This window comes from Theobroma cacao, chromosome 1, assembly GCF_053813885.1.
Source record: "Theobroma cacao isolate CCN51 chromosome 1, ASM5381388v1, whole genome shotgun sequence".
NCBI lineage: Eukaryota > Viridiplantae > Streptophyta > Magnoliopsida > Malvales > Malvaceae > Theobroma > Theobroma cacao.
Window position 1 is genome coordinate 39,703,756 of NC_142639.1, and position 23,239 is coordinate 39,726,994.

General features: G+C 33.1%; 3 protein-coding genes and 1 pseudogene across 4 annotated transcripts; 3 read left to right on the top strand and 1 right to left on the bottom strand.

The window, feature by feature from the left end:
• Positions 1–600: 600 nt before the first annotated feature.
• LOC18614097 (putative UDP-rhamnose:rhamnosyltransferase 1 pseudogene) lies at positions 601–2,222 on the top strand (annotated as a pseudogene).
• Positions 2,223–3,030: 808 nt separating this feature from the next.
• Positions 3,031–7,760, bottom strand: LOC18614098 (Mechanosensitive ion channel protein). Of its 2 annotated transcripts, none has more exons than XM_007051674.3 (7): positions 7,605–7,760; positions 6,244–7,158; positions 5,856–6,133; positions 5,025–5,125; positions 4,226–4,333; positions 3,836–4,057; positions 3,031–3,384 (listed from the first exon to the last, which is right to left on the bottom strand). In XM_007051674.3, the coding sequence occupies exons 2-7, from the start codon at positions 7,059–7,061 to the stop codon at positions 3,271–3,273; spliced, it is 1,641 nt and encodes a 546-aa protein (XP_007051736.3). In that variant the 5' UTR covers positions 7,062–7,158; positions 7,605–7,760; the 3' UTR covers positions 3,031–3,270. The 2 variants fall into 2 exon arrangements, with proteins under 2 accessions (XP_007051736.3, XP_007051737.3); XM_007051675.3 differs by lacking the exon at positions 7,605–7,760 and adding an exon at positions 7,459–7,515.
• A 5,854-nt stretch (positions 7,761–13,614) lies between these two features.
• Positions 13,615–16,984, top strand: LOC18614099 (uncharacterized). The gene is made up of 3 exons (XM_007051677.3): positions 13,615–14,765; positions 16,036–16,578; positions 16,680–16,984. The coding sequence occupies exons 1-3, from the start codon at positions 13,908–13,910 to the stop codon at positions 16,782–16,784; spliced, it is 1,506 nt and encodes a 501-aa protein (XP_007051739.2). The 5' UTR covers positions 13,615–13,907; the 3' UTR covers positions 16,785–16,984.
• Positions 16,985–17,468: 484 nt separating this feature from the next.
• Positions 17,469–19,265, top strand: LOC148764809 (receptor-like kinase). Its single transcript, XM_088805911.1, has one exon. It carries the CDS (start codon positions 17,615–17,617, stop codon positions 19,061–19,063), a length of 1,449 nt encoding a protein of 482 aa, XP_088662037.1. The 5' UTR covers positions 17,469–17,614; the 3' UTR covers positions 19,064–19,265.
• Positions 19,266–23,239: the final 3,974 nt, after the last annotated feature.

Sequence of the window (23,239 nt, forward strand, 5' to 3'; positions counted from 1 at the left end):
TCTTAATACATTATTAACATTACACAATCAACGCTCAACACCCTATCTAATTGGTAATACAAATATTGAAAATAAACATACACTCGCCATTGAACATAATATTCCATCAGGTATTGTGTCTTCCCTGCATAACCACAGACACTCCAAAGCAGTTTCAATAAAGATGGATGGAAATTTGTCCATCCCTGCATAATTTTTAAGCAGACTTTTCAATATGCTTCCATGGATTGCGGAAATTTGTCCTTCACATTATTATATTTTTAATAGAAAGACAATAGCCAAGCACCTTAATTTTTTTTTTTCTTTTGCTAGGTCAATAGGCAAACTACCTCAGCTGTGTGATCCTTTTGTAATGCCTGGATTTTAAGTTGATATGATAGTAACTCAAAATCTGGTGCTGAACTGTTTTTCTTACAGGAAATTGCATGTCCCTTGTTGATGAATGAAGTGCTTAATTTTCAAAAAAAAAAAAAAGACAACTACCTCAATAGTCTTTTCCTTGTCGTGTAATTTTTAGACATTTCTGCCTTTATATTGGTGCAGGCTGTTTAGAGTAGTATCAGCTAGCTGTCTCAAACCCTTGATTGCTCCCTGTCAGAAATGGCTAGAGATTTTCATATAGTGATGCTTCCCTGGTCAGCTTTTGGCCACTTGATACCATTCTTTCAACTCTCTGTAGCCTTAGGCAAAGCTGGAGTGAAAGTCTCCTTCATATCAACCCCTGGAAACATCGGAAGACTCAAAGTTCCTTCAGATTTAGCAACCCTGATAGATTTAGTAGCTTTTCAGTTGCCAGCCTTGGATAACGAGACACTCTTGCCAGAGGGTTCTGAGGCGACCGTGGACATTCCTTCTGAGAAAATTCAATACCTGAAGATTGCATACGATCTACTTCGACATCCGGTCAAGCAGTTCATCTCAGATCAACGACCGGATTGGATAATCGTTGATGTCATTCCTCATTGGGTGGTTGAGATTGCCCAAGAATACCAAATCCCTCTCATTACTTTCTCAGTTCTCTCTGCTTCTTCATATAGTTTCTTTGCAAATCCAAGATCCCTCACCAGCGATGGCCAAAAAAGAATTGAGGTCTTCTCCGGAAAGTTTAACGTCACCGCCTGAGTGATTTGATTTTTCTTCTTCATTAGCTTATCCTAGTTCCCTAGCTACTGTCATGCATGAGGGGTTTTACGGAGAGAATGCTTCTGGAGTATCTGACGCTGAAAGGCTTGCTAAAATTATTCAGGCATCTAAAGCTTTTGCTATACGTAGCTGCCCGGAATATGAAGCCGAATACTTGAACGTAGTGGAGAAGACAAATGGCAAACAAGTGATTCCTATTGGTTTGCTCCTGCCAGAGAAACCTGAAGGAAGAAGAATCACTGACAAGTCATGGATAGAAATCTTTGAGTGGCTTGATGTACAAAAGCCTAAGTCAGTTGTGTTTGTAGGATTTGGCAGCGAGTACAAGCTAAGCAAGAATCAAATTCATGAGATAGCGTACGGGCTGGAGCTATCAGGATTGCCATTTTTATGGGCACTGAGGAAGCCTGATTGGGCTCTTAGCGACCATGATGCTTTGCCTCCGGGTTTTAGCGACCGTACCAGTGGAAGAGGAGTTGTCAGCACTGGGTGGGCACAGCAATTGGAAATTTTAGAACACCCATTAATCGGAGGCTCGTTGTTTCACGCCGGATGGGGTTCAATTATAGAAACGCTGCAGTTTGGGCATTGCCTCGTGGTTTTACCATTCATTATTGACCAGCCCTTGAATGCAAGGTTTTTGGTGGAGAAAGGTTTGGCAGTGGAAGTAGAGAGAAGTGACGATGGTTCATTTAGCGGAGTTGATATAGCTAAAGCTCTGACACTCGCTATGGTGTCCGAGGAAGGACAGAGTCTATGAGTCGGAACCAGAGAAGCGGCTCAAATTTTTGAAAACAGAGACCTGCAAAACAGTAACTTCAATAGTTTTGTTGAGTATCTAGAGAAAAATGGAGCTGCAAATCAAAGGCGTTAATCTGCCAAGTTCCAATAAATAGAAATGGAAGAAAAGGCTTTGTTAAGTTACAAGCAAGCTTTGTCCACTACTTCCCGTCCTAGCTAGTGACCTTTAAATTACAAAACGTTTGGTTCCTTTCCTTCTGTCTTTCAAATGCCTACTGAATATTTAACTTTTGATGCCTTACCAATCAATATTACTATTTAATTGTTTTTTGGCACAATCGTTACAATATTATAAACATTTTATTTTATTATTCTTACATAATTGTAAACTTTAAATTTTACAATCATGATTTTCACTAGTATACTCTTTTAAACTTTTTGTCAAAACTGTCCCATGTTGTTAGCATTTTCTTGCATGGCTCCAATTGCATGAAATAAACTTCGCCGAATACATTAGACAAGCATGGTTGCCCATTTACTGGCACAAACTATAGATCCTGCTAATCTCCTTCCCTCATCTCACCTACTTTTGGTGGTGAGTGGGGGAGAAGAGTGAAATATTGGAGGACAAGAAATTGTCAATTCGTTTACATTGCATAATATTTTTTCAAAAAATTAAATTATTTTGAAAAATTCAAATAAATTTTAATTCTTTTATTACATTTAATTAAGTTTTAAAATTTTATTTTGAGTCATAAATTTTTATAATTAATAATTTATTTAATTAAAATATCACTTTTATTTTATACCCGTGACATATTAATATATTATAAAATATGATTATGTAATAAGCTGATTTGACATGATTACATATTCATATAACATTTTTTTACCACTTATATCAATGTCACCTAATATAAAACGATGAATAGAATTTTGACTAAGTGAACAATTAGTTATAATGATTTATTGGATTTTCGAAATCGGCACAAAGCTTTTGTAATTGCTAAAAATCTTAAAATATACAGCAGTTGCAGTGTTTTCTCCAGCCAATGGCTGGCGACATGGACAGATTTCTAAAATTTTTCATTTAAAAAAAAAGGCAAAACAATTGCAAAGAAAAATCCTTTGTGTTTGCAACAAATGGAATCAGAACCCACTCCATTGGTCAGCTGAGCCAATACCTTTACCACATCATAACCATTTCTTCACAAATTCATGTAATGACAACTCTTCCCCATCAACACAAAAGCACAAGGTCATTGTAAACTGAACATGTTCCTACTGATTTTGTGTTGACTTATATCTCTAGAAATGTTCAAGTTGTAAGGACTAAGATATGTAAATCTCAGCCTCTTTAAAAGATATCATTCTCCATTTGCTGCATCACTGACTGGCTGTACCTTGGAATGTATTGCCCAATGTAGCACCATGCTTCTTAATAATCTGGACGGACTGCAGAAGAATATCTTGTTGTGTGGAGTATAATTCATCTTTGCTCTATAATTGCATATCGTACATTAATGTGGATATCAGTAAAATGAGAAAGAAAAACAATTGTCAGGCTTAAAATGATAAATTTTGAAAAGAAGCCACAGCCAAGCATCCAGCATTCAGAACAAAATCCCAGGAGAGGAAAACAATATCAATAAATCAAGGGTTTGAGGCGGTCTTTTAAACTTATCAGTGCAGTTATGCAAACCACAGTTGCACATCTGTTTTAAACAGTTGCATTAAGTTTTAATATTTTTAATATGAAATTCAGAAAATCAGAAACACTTAAGAACCGAGATTTGGCTCATTAGTTGGGGCACAATCCCCTGCTTAGAAAGCAGGGTTTGAATTCCCCGCTCTCCCAACAAAAAAAAACCCTGGGCAACTGATCAAATAACAATGTTACCTAGCCCATAGAAGACACATCAGAAAAAAGGAATCGAGGATGAGAGATTACCATGTGTCTGAGATTGCATCCAATGGTCAGTTCTGCATAAGAACTTTCTATATGAGACAGGAAACAGTAAGGGGCCTCCTTTCCCAAGAAAACTTTTGAGTTTGATTTTAGCATGCCCTTGATGTCATTGGATATCTGGGGAATCTTGTCCAGATCTTCAATTTGCAAGGGAACTTTGGTCACCACGGCACGCCATTGAGCACGTGACTTGTTCATAATAACCTAAAAATTTTCATGGTAAACAAAGATTACCAAGAATGATGGTTTTGAGTATGACAAGTGTACAATGTATAAATAAGCAAATGAGCATACTCTCAGTAGACTCGATGAACAGTGAAAATAATTCTTCTCTTTCTAGCAAAAGGAAGAAAAAGAAAAAAAAAAAACAACCTGACTGGAAAAGAGTGAGTTTGGAACCAAAACTGGATATTTCTCAGAGTTAAGTAATGTTGTGCTTGTAAGTCCCATGTCCACCACTTGACCTTCTATAGATCCTGCCTGCAGTAAGAAAATTTTATTGTCAATTCATGCAGAAAAGCAAGGAAATGAAAGAACAAACCTAACCTTGTTAAAACCACAAGGTTTTACAGGTAAAATAACCTTTATGATGGAATAAAATAAATGGCATTTAGGTTACACGGTCACAGTTTCCAGTAGGATGGAACTAAAAACTGGACATCACCACAAAGGTCAGGATTACCAATATACCCTCATATATAAAGACGTATATAACAATTAACTTCAGGGAAATAACTGAAGAGTCGGTCAATAGTGGAATTAGGAGGGACAGAGTGCAATGAACAGAAATCATAAGCAAATACCAGGCTTTAAGTACCCAGTTGGTGCTACCTGAAAGATGATGAGTGATTGATTCATCAAAGCAGAAAACAAAATATTAACCAGCAAGAATAATAAATAATAAGTATTTCAATTCAAAAATCCACAACAAATAATTCATATGCACATCTATAACAGCTTAATTCTTGACATCCTAGGGTGAACCCTAAACTGCAGCTGAAACAGCATTTAGGAAATAAAGAAAACAATTCCTTTTCTCACTGTGGACTATAAATATGAAAAAGCTTATTGGACTGATAAGCATTGGACAGAAAGAAAATCTTTCCTGCATGGAAAGAAAAACATTTGCTCAGTTACGTGTTACCTTAACATTTGCTCAGTTACGTGTTACCTTTATTGTATCACCCAATGAAAAAGGTTTGGAAAACTGCATAGACAATCCACTGAGCACATTTCCAAGAATGTCCCTGGCAGCAAAAGCGGTGGCCACTCCTATGAGGAGGTTGAATCGGTTATATGATTATTTCAAAGACAATAAACAAGTAATGCATATTATATCTACAATATGAACTTTTAAGAAATAGCAATTAGGCATCTTTTCATTTGGCAATAAAACACATAAAAACAGCATTTGCAAGTCATTGCATAATCTTCAAAATCATTCTAAGATAAAGCTCACTAATAGAAAATACTAAAAGCAATGTCCTATTTGAGATATAAGAGCACTTATGATTTATACTATAAATTTTAACCAACCATGAAAAAATCCGTCTTTAAATAAACTGTACAAGCATGTTAAAGCACATGTACAGCAGATATAGAAAGGTTAATGAATATAGTGTTATAGACATATATTCATGGTAAATTGTACTTATCAGAATACACATCACCAACAATATAGCCCTCTGCTATAAGTGAAGACCAAGCAAAACGTTTAAAAACATGCAGACAAAAACATACGCCTGTTCGGGCACACAAGAATGAAAGATGGAAATATAAAGCCAAAAGTATATGATAAAAGAACTACAAGAAAAGCAAGCATATGCTACTTTAAATTCAAACCTACTGAGCCATGCCAAGATACCTATTACCATCAAAATAAATTTGAAAATGTTATCTACATTAGCAACACTTAATTTTAAGATTCCCTTGCACAATTAGATCCAATTATCATAAACGAACTTAAACAGAAGAGAACATTCATTTAGCAGAAAACACCCACCACCTATGCCACCAACTGTCAGAATAGATTGCACAGCTACCCCACATGCCTCTGCTAAAGCCATTACCCCAATAACAAATAGACCAACAGATGAAACTTTGTCCATAGTTAACAACTTTTCCCGATCAGTCCCTGCTAAATTCTGAGCAGCCAGTGCACGATCAAGTACATTTGTTTTCCAACGATGCAAAAACCAGACAAATGAAAGGATAGCTGCTCCCCTCCATGCCTGTGCAACGTATTGTGAAGCAATAGTACTTGGTGCAACCATCATGCCGCTGCAAGTCAATGTACCTTTCACTCATTATACATTGACAAAAAAATAATGCAGAAACATGTGAATCGAAGGATGAGAAAGAGTTAAATATTGAAAATTAGAACCACTAACATTTGAGAGAATGCCATGAAGGTAATTAGATATCTCACTGGATCCTCCAAAGCTCCCCAGAAGCTTTTCTCATATGGAACTTGATCCCCAAGTAAGCTTCCAGATGGCAGGACTGAAGTTTGCATTGCATACTTGTGAAATCTTCTTAAAAGCCTGGGCATGACCACCCAAGCCAATATGGTACCAGTCAAAGTGAAACCAACTGGAACAACCACATCTTTAAGATACGGATGGGAATCAAGCAACTGTTCAACATGAGGCTTCAGTTCATTAGAGGCTTCTTTAGCCTTTTGCCCAGTATAACCTACTGCATCCACAGCATTATGCCAAGCTTCTTTGACTTTATCAACCCAATCACTGCCAATAACACCACTGTTGCTAACATCTACTTCCCCTCCACCCGAAGAAGCTGAAACTTCAGATTCCACAGATTTATCAGTCTTGCTACTGAAAGACAACGAATGTGACTGATTTCTCAATACTGGGCTTATCAAAACAAAGGGGAACACGCTCTGGTAACGCAAAGTCGATGAATTCAAGGATGATGCAGCCATGGGATTGATTTTGTGGAAACATTTATGAGCCAAAGGATCAGACACCACAACTTTAATATGGGTATTCGCAAACTTTGCAGCAGATTGTGATTCTCTTTTGTTATAAATGCTATCTACATAGGCATAAGATGATCTGACATAGTTTTGATCAACATTTCTTGTAAGTTTCATATAGGAATTGTATAGTGGCAATAATGGTGGTTGTGAAGAGGGATATAACGACTTAGACAGTGACCTCAGTCTTGAAAGCCTAATTCCAGCCATTATAGCAACTAAGCAGATGAGGGGTACTCACATAGTCAAAAAAGTGAATATCTATAAAATTTTGAGTGGCCAACTGAAACCAGAAACAATTCTCAATCTGCAAATAGGAAATTTTCAACCAATGATTATCACTTATTGATGCCACAATAAAAGCTAAACTCAAAGAAAAAAAAGTCAATGGCAATATCACGATCAGATATTTGACAAGAATTTGAACATTGGAATAAATTAGACACAGTTAAAAACATGGTAATAAGAGAAGTATGCATTAACCCTAAACCTCTGTTTGGATGCCAAGAAAGTGAAAAGGAAAAAAAATGTGGAGCAATAAAAGTTAAATCTAACGGTTTCTGTCCGTTGGTTTTAGGTGATAAATAATTCAAACTCAGATGCATACCGTCCTGAAGGTCAGAAATTCACTCGAAATTTCTAGTCATTGGGTCAGTTTTCTAGCAATTTCTCAGCAACATAAGATTGTTTTGGAATTATTTTTTTAAAAAAAATTAATAAACTGATAAAGTTATACCAAGTTACTTTACTAACCTGTAACGGTTGATTTTTCAGGCTAGTGGAGCTTTTGAATAAATGTTTGAATAAAATTATAAAAGGAAAATGAAGGTGCGCTGGGATTTTTCGTTTGCTCCGCAAAGAAGAACTACGGAGACTTGACAGAGACTATGCAGTAACATTAGTACATTCTCGTTTCCGTACAAATTGGTTTATGTTCATCCGATGCTGTGATGGACTACGTAGGACGATCCAACGGTTGAGAGAGTTCATTTTTAATTGGGCCATCACCCAAAAGTGAGATTTTCGATCTTACATTCAGTAAGTAAAATAATTTTAAAAAACTTATAAACGTAAGTGCTTGCATGTTTTATTGTATTAGTTTTTGAAGAAAAGATAATATTTCCATGACAAGGTGTTAATTAAAGTAAAACATCCCATGGCAAGTTATTCTAAAGAAAACAGACACAATGATTAACCACAATAAAAGCATTATTAAATTTGATGAAAAATAATGTCGAGCAAATAAAGAAGTCTTGATAAATTTATAAATATGAACATCATACACTCCGTCCAATTAATTTTTTAAAGAGAGAATATCGAGTCTTGTTTCCCCTTTAACTATTTATTATAGTGGATGATGCCAAAAAGACATATATCCACGTTAATAATCTTTGATTTTATTTATTTTATGTTACCATAATTATTAAGATTTTAGTTATTTTCTAACTTAATTAGTAATAATTAAAAAAATTAAATTCATACTTAATATATTATCAATATATATAAATATTAAACAAATATTTCAAAAAACCGAGAATATTAAAAAACTATTAATTATATACCAAAAAAGAGTAAAATCCGTATCCTAGTTTTTTTAGAGAAAGTGACCAATTTTAACTAATAAGTTGAGAACTTTAACCCACAATCTTTGTGCATAATCAAACATAAATTTAAACATCTTTAATTAGTGAACTTAATAATGACCTATATTAGAAAATCAACGATTGACCATCAAGAAATATGATGCAATTCGAAACCAACATCAATTTAGTCCATACCTATATGACTAAATATTTTTTTATTTAAAAAATGAGAATTTAAATCTTACTATTTAAGTGAAAAATCATGTACCAACTAATAAATTAAATAATCAAATCCTTGCAAAACACATGCTTACTTTCAATTCCCTTATACAAAAGAAACCAAGAATTCATACAGAAAGAAAATTTTACTTTAAAAGATTAAAAGTTCCAAGATTTATGTTCTTTCGGGGATACACTTGGAATTATGGAGTGGCCCCAGCTTCTATCCCAGATAACGTCGGGCAGTGAAGTGCCAAATCCACAATAGATGGTGTAGGGAGGCAAATGTCTAGTTTGAAACAAGGGGAGGGCTTTGTGTACTTTTAAATTATAGTGCCATTTATCATTCCGAATCTCATGTAGCACTATTATTCTCTTTTCTTATTCTCTAGCTATTTGAATTAAAGAATTCATTTTTTGTTCAAATAATCATAGTGTCTCGTTAAAGTGAATCACAAAAAAGAAGAGGAAGAAAGCTTGCTTCCTAGTTCTAAATCAGTGTTAAAATGTAAAAACTCAAGCATGAAATAAATATAAAAAAATCATAATGTTTTAAAAGATTTATGATTTATTTAAAAAAATGTAAATTAATTTTTATTTTTTATTTTATTTAATTTAACTCTCATGTTTTTATTTTGGACAAAATAAGTCTTATAACAAAAAGTTAACTAATTGTTATTAATCAAAATACCATTTATTTATTTTATATCTATATGATGTTGATGTGACATTAATGTAGTAAGTACAAATATCACGTGATCATATCATTATATCATATTATCATTCAATATAATTGTTAATATGTTATGTCAGCACCACGTAAAATAAAATGATATGTAATATTTTTATCAACATAATTAGTCAACCAATTTATTTGATCTATAATAAACATATAAAGATATAAAAATCTAGAATAAACATATACAAATTTGATTGAACTCAATAAAAGATAAAAAAAATTAAAATTTTTTTAAATAATTTAAATTTTTTTAAAAAATTATTGTGTCTAAATAAACCCCTAGTGTTGAAAAAGAAAAGAAAACCCATTTTCCTTTTTATTTTGGAAGGATGAATTCTTTCTCATTTGAACTAAGAAATATAAATAAATTATTGAGTAATGCTATTTGACTCTTCATTTTTTATCTTATAAGTTTTTTCCCTTGTTACGACAAAAATTTATCAAATAAATCTAAAGATAATATCCCTTCCAAAAAAAAAATCTAAAAACAACATCTACTAAATTAGGAAAAGTAAATTTATTCATAAATATAAATTTTGAAATTAAATCAGACAAATAATAAGAATAAAAAGCGTAAGAATTAAGATCAGAAAAGTATCTTTCATAATTCCTCGTCATGATCATGACCGAAAACACATACAATCTCAGCATCTTGACTGTGCCCATGTATGAATATAACCCCTTTCTGATTTGCCCATTTACCCAAACGAAAACGAAAATTCAATCCTCTACTAACAATTCGGGTTGAAATAATTTCGCTTAGTCAGTATTGGTGTTTAGAATTTGGACACTAGAAGAAAAAAAAATGGCACTTTGATTTGGTCTTGCGATCCTTGTCAATTGCTGATAGGCCATTTGTCAAAACCAAGTAAATCCTCATAATGAAATTATAAGTAAACATATTTTTAGTAATTTAAAAAATAAAGACATAATATACAAAAAAAGTCCTTAAATTATTTAAAAAAATTTAAATAAACCCTTATCTTTTTATTGCATTCAGTCAAACCCTTGTGCTTTTATTTAAAAATAAATAAACCTTTGTAGTTTTTTTTTTAACTAAATAAATTCTTATAACTAATGATTGATATAATCAAAATGTCATTCGTTATTCCATGTCATGTGACGCTAATGTAGTATGCTAACATATTATAATTGATTATGATATGGCATAATTACATATCATAGTTAATGATGACATAACATACTAATTTGACATGATAACATGATCATGTGGTATTTTTCACAATTTATATCAATTTCATATGTGCCATGTAGGTATAAAATGATAAGTGATATTTTTACTAATAACAATTAGTTAATTATTAGTTATAAGGGTTTATTTGACTCAAAATAAAAGTACGAGGCTTTAATTAAAAGCAATAAAGGAATAAAGGCTTATTTGAATATTCTTGAATTGTTTAAGAGTTTATTTGAGCATTATGCCAAAAATAAATAATATTTTTATATTATTAAAAAAATTTAAATAAAATTTTATTTTTATTTAAAATTAAATAAATTCTTAATGATTGATTGACTATGGTTAGTCAAAATAATACTTATTATAACATTACATTGATTTGGTATATTGACTTAACATAAGGGAAAGTGAGATTGTCATATGACAACATCATCATACTACATCAATATATCATGTTATTATTTACTAGGATAACTTAACATGACATATCAATCAGAAACGGAGCTAGCTAACTTTTATTGAGGGGCCAAAGATGGAAAAGGTATAAGAATTAAAAATTTTTAAAACTAATACATTGAATTTAAGAAAAAACTAAAAAATTTATAATAGACAATAATTTTATATAACATGTAAATCAAAAGAAATAAAAAAAAAAAGACATACAATAATTTTATAAATATCGGATTTTACTTGAAAAGCATCCATTTCTTCAAGAGAGAGTTTAGTACATTTTGATTCATATTATTCTTTTTCATTATTTGAAGTATTGAAGTTTGATGGCTCAAGTATAAGAGAATTATTTAAAACTGTACTTTAATCAAACTTGAAATTTTCTTTTTTGAAAAGTGTTTTTATTAAACCTTTGATTGACCAATGACTCTTAAACCATTTGACAACTTATACAATTACATGAAAAAACCAGTCTAAAAACTTGATGGTTGCTCAAAGAAAACAAAAATGCCCAACAACAAAAAGAAGAGCAAGCACATTAGACCACTAACATAAAAAAAAAAAATTAAGATCAAATCCTAATCAATGGGTAGCCAACATCCAATATTATTATTTTATTTCTATTTAAATTTAAAATATTAAATATAAACTATAATGTATGAAATAAAAATAGTTAAATACGATATACGAGATTTTACATAATAGTTAAATATATAAATAGTTAAATAATATAAATAGAAAGAAGAAGATAAAAGAAAGCTTTACCTCCTCTTAATTTTACACAATGACGGTGAGTGGTTTCCGTCATTCTTTATCCAAGCTCAGAAACTCATAAATTTCTTTTAAAGAATGAAATGTATTTTAATGGTGAGTTACAGAGAAAAGATTAAAGCAAAAAAAAAAAAAAAAGAGAAAAAGAAAGAGAGAGATAGAGGTGTGAAGAAATTTAAATTAGGGTAAAGTTAAGTAGGTTTATGAGGTCATTTTATTATTTTTTATTTATATTAATATTAAAATAAAAATTTTATTTTGAGAGAACCATGAAGAATATATATAAAATAAATAATTCCATAAATTTTGAAAGAGACCATTTAAAAATATATAATAAATAAAAATTCTAAAAAATTTGGAATGGACATTAATATATATATATATAAAATAAAAATTTTGAGAGACCATGACACTACCCTCTGCCGCTAACATCAATATTATATGACATAAAATGATCGGTGTCATTCTTATTAATAATAATTCACCGTTAATTATAAATATCTGAATTTAAAATAAAAGTGTAAGAATTTAATTGAACATAATAACAAAATAAAATTTATTTAAAATTTTCTAAATTATTTATAATTTTTTTCAATATTATGTAAAAAACATAATGAGAATTTTATGAAAATGACCTAGCATTAGCCACGAGATAGGAAAGGTAGATAATGCTTCTCCTGATGTGCTCTCTTGCTTGCTAATTAAAGGAAAAAGCAAAAAAAAATTTAACTTTAAAATAAAAATTAAATAAAAGTAAATCCAATTACAAGAAACAATAGCACCCGCTTTTTTTTTTTTAACTTTTAAAAATTGAAATATACTTTCTTACTTTAATTAAAAATAAAAATCGTAAGGATCAACAATAATGTCAAGTTTATCCAAAAAAATTTAATTTGAAAAATGCTTTTCGGAATATTGGCTCAATCCCATCCAACTCCATATCCAAACATTAATGAAGATAAAGAGTCAGATTCCAATGTGCCATCACCCCAAAGCTTGATGAATCACATTGATATCCACGTGAACTGCATCAAACGCTCACAGCTACCTTCACTACTCGCCCTTATCCTAATCCGCAATTTTGCAAGGATGAGTTTTTTTTTTTTTTTAATTTCAGTTTGCAATAAATGAATCTTATAGTAAACCTAGTAGGAGTAAAAATTATTATAGAGACCTTGTTTTATAAAAATTTAAAATGTTGACAAATTCACAAATTATTATTTTTTAGAAATCAATTTCAATATATATAAATCATACGTAAGAACATTTAGTTCAATAATCAATACATAATTTTGTTATTTAAAAAACAAAGTTTAAATTTATATAATGTGTAAACTTTAGTAAGTGATATACTTTTTATTAAAATTCTACTTTATCATTTCAACTTTAAATATACTAAGTTGTGAATTTCATAATGCCTTTTGTTTTGTGAACTTGAAGAGAATAAAACTCTCAACCTTTTAAGCTTTGATCACTATTGTCTCTTACTCTTAAAATTTCCATATTTTTCTCTTTAAACAAAGACTCTTACTATATTTATTACCATAGTAAATTTCCATAACCTGCCTTGACATTACAAAACTCTTCTGGTTTTTGTTTTCTAAAATTTCTTTGGTTCATAAGCACTTGCAAATCAAGTAGTAAAACCAATTAGAAATCTAATTTAGATATCTTATTAGATGGTAACTTAATCTGATAAGAGTAAGTTAGGAATGAAAAAAAAACAAAAAAACAAAAAAACAAAAGGGGGAAACAGAAAAGAGTAAGGGGCTGTACATGAGGGTTTCTTTTGAAAAGGCCCTGCCATTTCGGCTTCCACAGGGACTTTCTTTATACGCCAAACCTGGCTACTCCAGCTTTCAAGATTTCTCTGCCCTTTCGCTCTCTCTCTCTCTTTCCTCTTCCTCCTTAAGTTCCTACGGTATAGATCAACTTTGGGTCTTAGAGCTAGGAAGCTAGGATTAGATTTGCACATCCTTCAACATCAGAATCTAAGGACTAAGGTCTAATTTTTCTTCCACTCTGTCTTTTTTAATCTTTCTTAGCACCTTTTTTTTTTTATTCCTTTTCCCTTTCTTGAGCCCAGAATCGAAACCATGAAAAACAAGCCAAAGGTGGAAGAAAACTTTCTATGGGATCAAAACATGAAAAACCATTTTACGATTCCATGGGCCTTCCCAAAGTTAGTAGTTTCTTCCATCCTTCTAATCTCTATTCTCTGCATCTTCTACACACTGAGCTTCTCGAATGTTTCAAACTCATCTAATCAGGAACTCAAAATCATCAAAACCATTCATGGTATTGACCAAGATGTAATCCCACCTGTTTCATCTCCAAAACCAAAACCCCAGGAAAAAACTGGCCTTCAACACATAGTTTTCGGCATTGCAGCCTCAGCTCGCTTATGGGATCACCGGAAAAATTACATCAAACTCTGGTGGAAACCCCAAGAAATGCGCGGCATCGTCTGGTTAGACAAGGCCGTCGAAAATGGAGATGACGACCATCTTTTGCCACCAATAAAGATCTCAAGGGATACTCCCGAGTTCAAGTACAGGAACCCAAAAGGCCACCGTTCTGCCATAAGGATATCCCGTATAGTTTCTGAGACTCTACGGCTTGGCTTGGAAGGTGTGAGATGGTTCGTTATGGGAGATGATGATACATTTTTTGTGCCTGATAATTTGGTCAGAGTCTTATCTAAATATGATCATAACCAGTTTTATTACATTGGGAGTTCTTCAGAGAGTCATTTGCAGAACATAAATTTTTCTTACGGGATGGCTTATGGCGGTGGAGGTTTCGCCATCAGTTACCCCTTGGCTAAAGCTCTTGAAAAAATGCAAGACAGGTGTATACAGAGATATCCACGATTATACGGTTCTGATGATCGGATTCACGCTTGCATGGCTGAGCTCGGAGTTGCTCTCACCAAGGAACGCGGATTTCACCAGGTTTGTCTGTTTCTTTACTTCCTCTATATGACAAGGAACAAGAAATTGAATGATTCGATTGTTTGAAGATTTCGTTTTGTTACTTCCAACTTGTTTACTACTGCGGCGATTAATTGGTTTCCTTCTGAGTCCTTGACACGGTTTGGAAAAGTAAATGATTTCCTCAGTTCTTCACTAACGAATAATGATTTTCTCAGTACTTTACTCTTGTTAGTTTATTTGAAGAGAGTAGTTCAAATCTAGTTTTTGTTTTAGCTAATGCACTACTGGGGGTGGTCTATTCCCTAGTATCTAGGAATATAAATAAATAAAACCTAATCCCACCAATAACAAAAGTTTTAGTTATTGTAGATAATACTATAATTCGAAGTTGGACCAGCCGATCAGATTAAAACGAAAAAAAAAAAAAACCCCTTCTTTTTTGGGTTTATCATGACATCTGGGTCCTCGGGGTTTCCTTTTTCTTTTCAAAATTTTAAACTATTTGAGCTTAGGTTTCTTCATCTCGCATATCACGGTATTGATAGGCACCAGCTTTCTACAGCTTTTGCAAGCCCTTTGGTCACATGTTTCCAGCATCACCGTCCATCCCAATGAATTCATTGATTGACCCTTCCGAAACCAAAGTCTAAAGACGGTGAAACCAAAGCCAATCCCGCAGTCAATCATTTTCGTCTGTTTCGCAAATGTTATTCGGAATCACTTTCTCCGAAACATTGGACCACGCCATCACACTTGTCGCCTTAACGTTTTCTACCATATTCTGTCTGCCCTAGTTAAAACTTTTTTGGTTTTCTTAAAGTTCCAATCCATGTTCTTTAGCCACGTGGACGACAAGAAATTAATACGCATGTCTTGTAAATGGACACGTGTTCACTTCAAACATGTGCTTCGACTTATTTGGTAGATGAACGAATTCAAACATTTGACAACAGATTGATGGGACTTGGTTAGGGTTTTTTTTGTTGTTGTTAGTGTTAAACAATCTTGGTTTTCAAAATTTTTGTCAAGATTTGATGATATTTGTGGCCGAACTCAACTACCATAGCCCTTTTTGTCGACATACAAATTTGAAGGCTTGGGCCACATTTACCTCCATAATTTGTTCAAAGGTGTGGCCCTCTCTTTCTATCCATAAGTCCACTTTTCAGAGTCACAGCACTGATAAACCAATCCTGAAATTGTTGAAAGAAAGTAAGAATTAATTTCAGATCTTATATGAATTCATTAATGATCACTAGCTAACTCTTTATTGTGGGTTTTTAATCAGTATGATGTGTATGGAAGCCTCTTGGGCCTCCTGGGAGCGCACCCTGTTGCTCCGCTGGTCTCTATTCACCACCTAGACGTGGTTCAGCCCATATTCCCCAATGTGAACAGGGTCCAAGCCCTACAACGTCTCAAGGTTCCAATAAATCTGGACTCGGCTGCAGTCATGCAGCAATCCGTTTGCTATGACAAAACCAGAAGCTGGACCATCTCGGTCTCCTGGGGCTATGCAGTTCAAATATACAGGGGCATATTTTCAGTTAGAGAAATGGAAATGCCAGCTAGAACTTTTCTGAATTGGTACAGGAGAGCGGATTACACTGGCTTCTCTTTCAATACCCGTCCTTTTAGCAGGAATGTTTGCCAAAAGCCATTTGTGTATTACTTGTCTAATGCATTACACAACAAGAATACAAACCAGACAGCTAGTGAGTATGTTCAGCACCAAGTTTCAAGCTCCGAATGCAAGTGGAGGATGGCAGATCCTTCACGGATCGAGAGGGTGGAGGTTTACAAAAAACCTGATCCAAATTTATGGGACAAGGTAAGTTTCTATGCTTTGTTTTCTGCAAATTCTTTTGTATAGCTTGAAGCACTCTTTGATCGCTTGCTAAATGGATAAATCTCTGTTGTGGTTTTGAGCAGTCTCCGAGAAGGAATTGTTGCAGGGTCTTGCCTACCAAGAAGAAAGGGACCATGGTTATTGATGTAGGAGAGTGCGGAGAAGATGAGGTCATAGAATTGCGATGAGCAGTTTCACTCTTCCTGCTCTTCATGGTTGATTGAATTCTTCTTTTTAGTGAAATCTAGACTACAGATCATTATCCATAGCAATGGGAGTTGAGAAGCTGATTATAGAAAATTGTTACCAGGATCATCACAGATGATTTGCATGTAAATTTCTTGCTGTACAATTCAGCCCAAAGCCATTTCAATTCATTTTCTTCCAAGTACTTCTACTTCATGAAGGACTACACTCGAGAAAGAGAGAAATTCATAAACAAATCCACATAAACTTTAACTCAACCTTGTCTTTTTGATCGAGTTAAACCCAAAACTTACAAAGGGATGAACAGAATGGAGCATACCTAAAATTAGAATTGACCCATTGGGTTAAACGTCTGGTTCGAGTAAAATCTAGACATCTATAACATATACAAAAGAAAGACTAAAAGGGCTTTCTCATTTACCCACTTGGATGGTATAAGAAAGAAAGAGAAAAAGGAAAGAAAAAAACAGATAGAAAGAGACCCGCGTGTAATGCACGGACCGTAATCTAATAAAATTAAAAGAATAAGGATGTGAAGTCTTTTCAAATGGAGAACTGGTGGGGTGGTGGTGAGGTCCACACGCACATCTCTTACCCTTCAACAACGCGTCGGTAAAGATATGAAGGAGGTAGAATCTCTCGTGTCCTGACAACTGTCTTGACTCATCGACATTTGCTAACCCAAGTCAAGTCGTCCCCTTGGTTAGGCCTCACCCCAAATAAAGCAAGACACGCTCAAAATCTCCCCATTCTTCCCCCCCCTCTTCTTCATTCTCTTCATGTTCTTCGATCAGTAGCTCTGTTTTCTCTCATGGAAACTATACTTACAAGACTTGGTTTCTCCTTCTTCCTTGTTTTTGTCTTTACTTTTTATGATCTCTCTTCATCTTTCTCTCCGATTGACAATTATCTCGTCAATTCTGGCGCCTCCCTGGACTCCACCGTAGACAATCGTCGTTTCATCTCTGACTCGTCTGATTCCTCTAACTCACAGCGTCTCTCTTCACCCGAGACCTTCTCACTCTGTGCTGGAACTCTTCTTCCGGGTCTGCCTCAAATCTATCATACCGCCAGGGTTTTCAAGGCACCGTCGAAATACGTTTTCGATGTCAAGGATCCAGGGATGCACATGGTACGTCTCCATTTTCACCAATTCAGTTCATCAAAGTTGAATCTTGGTGACTCCCAATTTCACGTTTTGGTTAATGGGTTGGTAGCTTTGACCAATTTTAGTGGTGGGAATTTGGTGGGTCCTAAGGTTATGGAATATTTGCTTTGTATTCATTCAGAAAAGCTTGAAATCACTTTTGTTCCTGCTAAAAGATCGAAATTTGCTTTTGTTAATGCGATTGAAGTTATATCTGCGCCTCAAGATTTGATACTGGAAACTGCTCAATCTGTCAACGGTGACAAAGTTAAGCCTTTTGAGGGGTTAAATCAACAAGCATTTGAAGTTGTGCATAGGGTAACTGTAGGAGGTGCTAAAGTTACTCCTTTTAATGATACTTTGTGGAGAACTTGGGTGCCTGATGATGAGTATATGAAATCGACCGAAGGATCGACTAGGGTGTACTTTGCTGGTAGAATTAAGTACCAAGCTGGTGGGGCGAGTCGTGAAGTTGGTCCTGATAATGTGTATAATTCTGCTCGGTTGATTCAAAGCAAGAATGCTTCTATTCCTAATATGAACCTCACATGGGAGTTTCCGGTGATTGAGGGTTATAAGTATCTTGTTCGGATGCATTTCTGTGATATTGCTAGTATATCCCTTGGATTGCTGTTTTTCAATGTTTATGTTAATGGGCATTTAGCCTATAAGGATTTTGATCCCTCGGCTGTTACAAATTACTTGTTGGCTTCTCCCATTTATGCGGATTTTGTGGTTGATGCTGATCATTCAGGGGTTGTGAGTGTAAGTGTTGGACCTTCAAGCAATAGCATGGCATACGCAGTTGATGCTATTTTAAATGGGGTGGAGATCATGAAGATGAATAATTCAGTAGGTAGTCTTGATGGCGAGCTGCCTGCAGAGTCTGTTTTGAAGTGTTGGCCAAGAAGAAGTGCTGGTATTCTGCTTTCTTTGATTGCTCTTGTGTGTTTACTACTGAGCTTATCAGCGATTATCCATAGGAGGAACACAAACAAGGTCGACTCTGTGCCATGGTCAAAATTGCCTGTGGATGTCCCAGAAATTTCTCCGAAGCAAGGCAAACAACAATTATCAAGTATAAAGATTGTTAAGGATCCGCTGGCTTTGTAATATACAAGTAACTTGTTGGGGATACCACATACTATTGGAATGGAGGCTAGTAGTTTACGCATACTAAAGGTTTCATTGAGTTTGAATTTGAAGTTTGTGGAGGGCTTTGTGTCCGGGTATTGTTGTCTGGTTAATCTGTATGAAAGCTGTATAAACAGAATATAGTGTTGTTTGCAATGCATATTTTGCATTTTATTATCAATATATTACCATGATCATGTTTGTGATGCTGAAACGATTATTTAATTCAATCACCTAGTTGTTCGTGATTATAAGTCATTGGTCACCTTCTGTGCTCATACTCTTTAAAACCTATGATAATTTGGTAAATATGTCACCATAAAATCCAAGTTATTTGTACCAAACCAACCTGATAAACCTAAGCTGATTCTAAATCATGGAATCATTTCTGTTATCTCATCCTCTCTTCAGTATTCTTCGTGAATTGAATTAGGAACCTTATCTAAATGTAGGTAACGTCTGAAAAAACCTTTGCAGATGAATATTAGTATTTTTCTTTGGTTCTTTTGACACAATTAATACTGTTATAGAGGTAGCATCCAAGTATTTAGTTCATCGATTGGTGTATGATTTTTTTTTTAAAAAAATAGGGTTGGAATTCCTTCCCCACACATATATATAAAAAAAAAAAAAACTGTTTTGGAGGTATGTGAAAGCATTAGAGGTGCCAAGGGAGCAAAATTGTCCTAGGGTCGCAATGTTTCTGTCTCTGTGCATGTTAAAATTTTCAATCCTACTCTCATGCTCCAATCTAAGTCAGCAACACTCATTATGGGCTGATGTCAGTTGTTTATTTGGTAGACTGCCGTTTTGGAACACCTGTAGTTCTTCTACCATTTTAGTCGTGTATATTGTTTTGTCCTATGTAGGTTAGCAAAGCTAAATGGAATCGGAGTGCAGCCATAATCTTACAAAATACAAGCTCTGTCTCTGCCTGGTAGGCAGTATTCACTTGGTACACTGCTTTCCAAATGAGCCGTCCTTGGAATTAACTTCAAATGTGTAAATGCCAATAAGCTGTATCCCCTTAACCAGAAGCTGCTGCTAATTGTATAGGATGATGCATCATCTGTTTCAGCCATCCCTCTCCCGCTTATATCTCCTACTGCCAGACGGAAAACATGAAGGGATATATGCTTGTATTTCCCCTTGGTGTGGCAGGATTTGAAGTTTGAGTACTTTTCTAGAGAGAGGCAGGACAACTCATGGTTGACATAAGAGTTAGTCGGCAGGCGGCATAAACTTCTAGATGAGCTTGGACCTACATTGCTACTGGACTTTATTTGGGCTTAGGTTCAGCCTCAAAATACCTGACCTTTGCAATTATCATTTACTGTTTACACAAAACCATTGTCCAAGAAGAAATAACATTAAGTTTACGAAATGAAATAAAGTAAAAATAAAATAAGAGAAGAGTAATTATTATATAGTTTGGTTCATTGGAATAAGGTAAAAATTGCTACTATAAATTATTTCAACATTTGGTTGATAGGAATAGTTTTAAGAATAGTTAAAGAATAAATGATAAATGATAAAAATACTATTTATTATAATATTTAATTTTTAAATTAAAATATTTATTATTTTAATAATTTATTATAAATATTAATAAATTATTATTGAATTTTAATATGATTATTTATTTTAATTTATAGAATATTAATAATTTATATTTCATTTAAAATGTTAATAATTTATAATTAAAACACTAACATTATTATTTTATTTTATTTTTAAAATATTAAAATATTACAAATTTATAATTAAAATTTTAATTTAATCTATAAATTTAAAATAATAACTTTTTTATAATTTAGAATTAAACTTAAAACTTTTTTAAATTCATTTTAATGTTCTCTTTTTTATTTTATTTTCTTTTTTCTCATCAACTGACCACATCTCTGATGGTCGATTGGTGTAAAAGAGTGTCGATATGCACTCCTTGTGGCCAGATAAAGTCAAGGAGCATCAAATTGGCATTTTCCCAATCAAATCTGGTCGTGAAGTGCCAGATTCGACAATGAGATCTAACTGGGAAGTGCTAAATCCTATGCTTCCCATGGTTGGTTTGACTGGCTGGGGCTCCTCATGGTTGGTTTTGGCAAGGAAACACTAGATCGGCATTTCCCTCAGTTGGCACTGGTGTTGTCGTTGCCATCATCAATGATAGAGGGAATGTAGAGAGAGAAGGAGAAGAAAAGATGGCTAAAGAGAAAGAAAACTTGAGAAATGAAAAATTGTAATATTATATAGTAATTTTTGAAAAGATATTTTTGTCCAATCAAATTTTTTAAAGATATTTTTGTCCAATCAAGTTTTTTTTCTATGCTCACTAGCCAGAATAGCCATTACCGAAGGAGCTTGGTAATAGCTATTTAGAGCCCTCTTCAGATGACCATTTTGAGGAATGGCAATTCCATCCAACTAAATGCAATTTTTGGTTGCTAATTAAAATAGGGATGAATGGCTATTTCATTCCCCCAACCAAGCATACCATTAATGATTTTGTAACAAAAGATAACCTTCATAATCATATTGCTTTTAATCAAGGCCGACCCTTGGGTAAGGTCACCCAAGTAAGAGCTTTAGATCCCAAATTTGAAGAAATCTCATATTGTTATAATAATAATATAATTAATTATATTAAAAATATAAAAATTAAGATAATTAATAAAATAGTTACCTATTTTCTCATGTATAATAAATATTTATTTTCTTTAACTTTCATATCTTATTAATTCTGAAATAATTATCTCATTTTCTATTAAAAATATGTAAAAGTAAAAAATAATTAATAAAATGACATATTCTCTCACTTTTCTAATTATGTGTTTAATAAATCTCAAATTTTTATCACTTCTCAATTCCTACAATACTATTAATTCTCAACTATATATCCTATTTGCATTTAATTAATGGTGATATATATTTAATTATCTCCAACAACTATCTTTTTCTATTTTCAATCAACTAACGGTAAGATGTATTTAATAATTTTCAACGGCTGTTTTATTTTTTATATATAAAACCAATTATCTTTTTTTTTCAATTTATAATATCTATTTTTGAATTCTTCTTCCTTTGTTTGCTCTTTTTTCTTTAACTTCGATTTTCCTCCAAAAAATACAGATAAAGCCATGACCCTCATTTACGATTTGCAATAAGCATTCAACAATTAGGTACTATTATTCTAATCTTTTTAAACTTTTTTACTTTAATTTAGAGTTTATATTATATTATTTTATTGTCTTTTATTTTATATGATAGTTAATTTATTTGAATTAGAAATTTTAATTGTTAATTTTATATTAACCATTTAAAAATTTGAAATAATTATAATAACTAAATATTTTTAGTACTTCATAATAAATATTTGAACATGTCAAAAATAAAAATATGAATTTAGTTATTCAAAGCTTAAAAATTTTTTTCTTAATTTCAATAACAAACCTCATTGAATATTTTACTTTAAATCTTTGAGATCATTGAGTCGCCTCTTCTTTTAATGTAATGTAGTAAAAAAAAAAAGCAATTAATCTTGGCCATGTAGCTTTGTTTTGGATTGAATAGCCAGTACAGGAAAAGTGGAGAGATTAATAAAAGGGGGAGAATGTTACTTTTCTTGTTTGGAAAACATATATTAATGAAAATTGAATTACTTTTTCTTAATTATATACTAAATTATGATAAGAGTTATTTCTCCTAATTTTTTCTTTCCGTTTTCGGACAGCCTTAACTATGCATACACCAAAATTCACTGTACCAAGCAGAGCCAACTACGAGAAGGCTGAGGTAAAAATGTAATGATATCACCAGGAACCGGCTAACACATCAGCAACTTGGCACACAAAGGGCGCGCACAAACCACACGAAGACGCACGGTATAAGTCGTACGGACACGAAACTTGGTGCATTGCAATTGTATTGTATTTCACCACATTTTCACTTTCAAAATTTAACAGTCAATATGCACATTTTTTCTTGCAGCAAATCCAGGGGTAAAAGAAACAAAGAAAAGGGCATCTACTTCCCTGTACCCATTTTCTCAAATTTGGGTTCAAACACTACAAAGTTTCTCTTTGTTTTTTTCTTTTCCAATGCACAAAGTTTCCATCTAATTTATGATGTTTAGGTACATGATAAAAGCAACAGAAA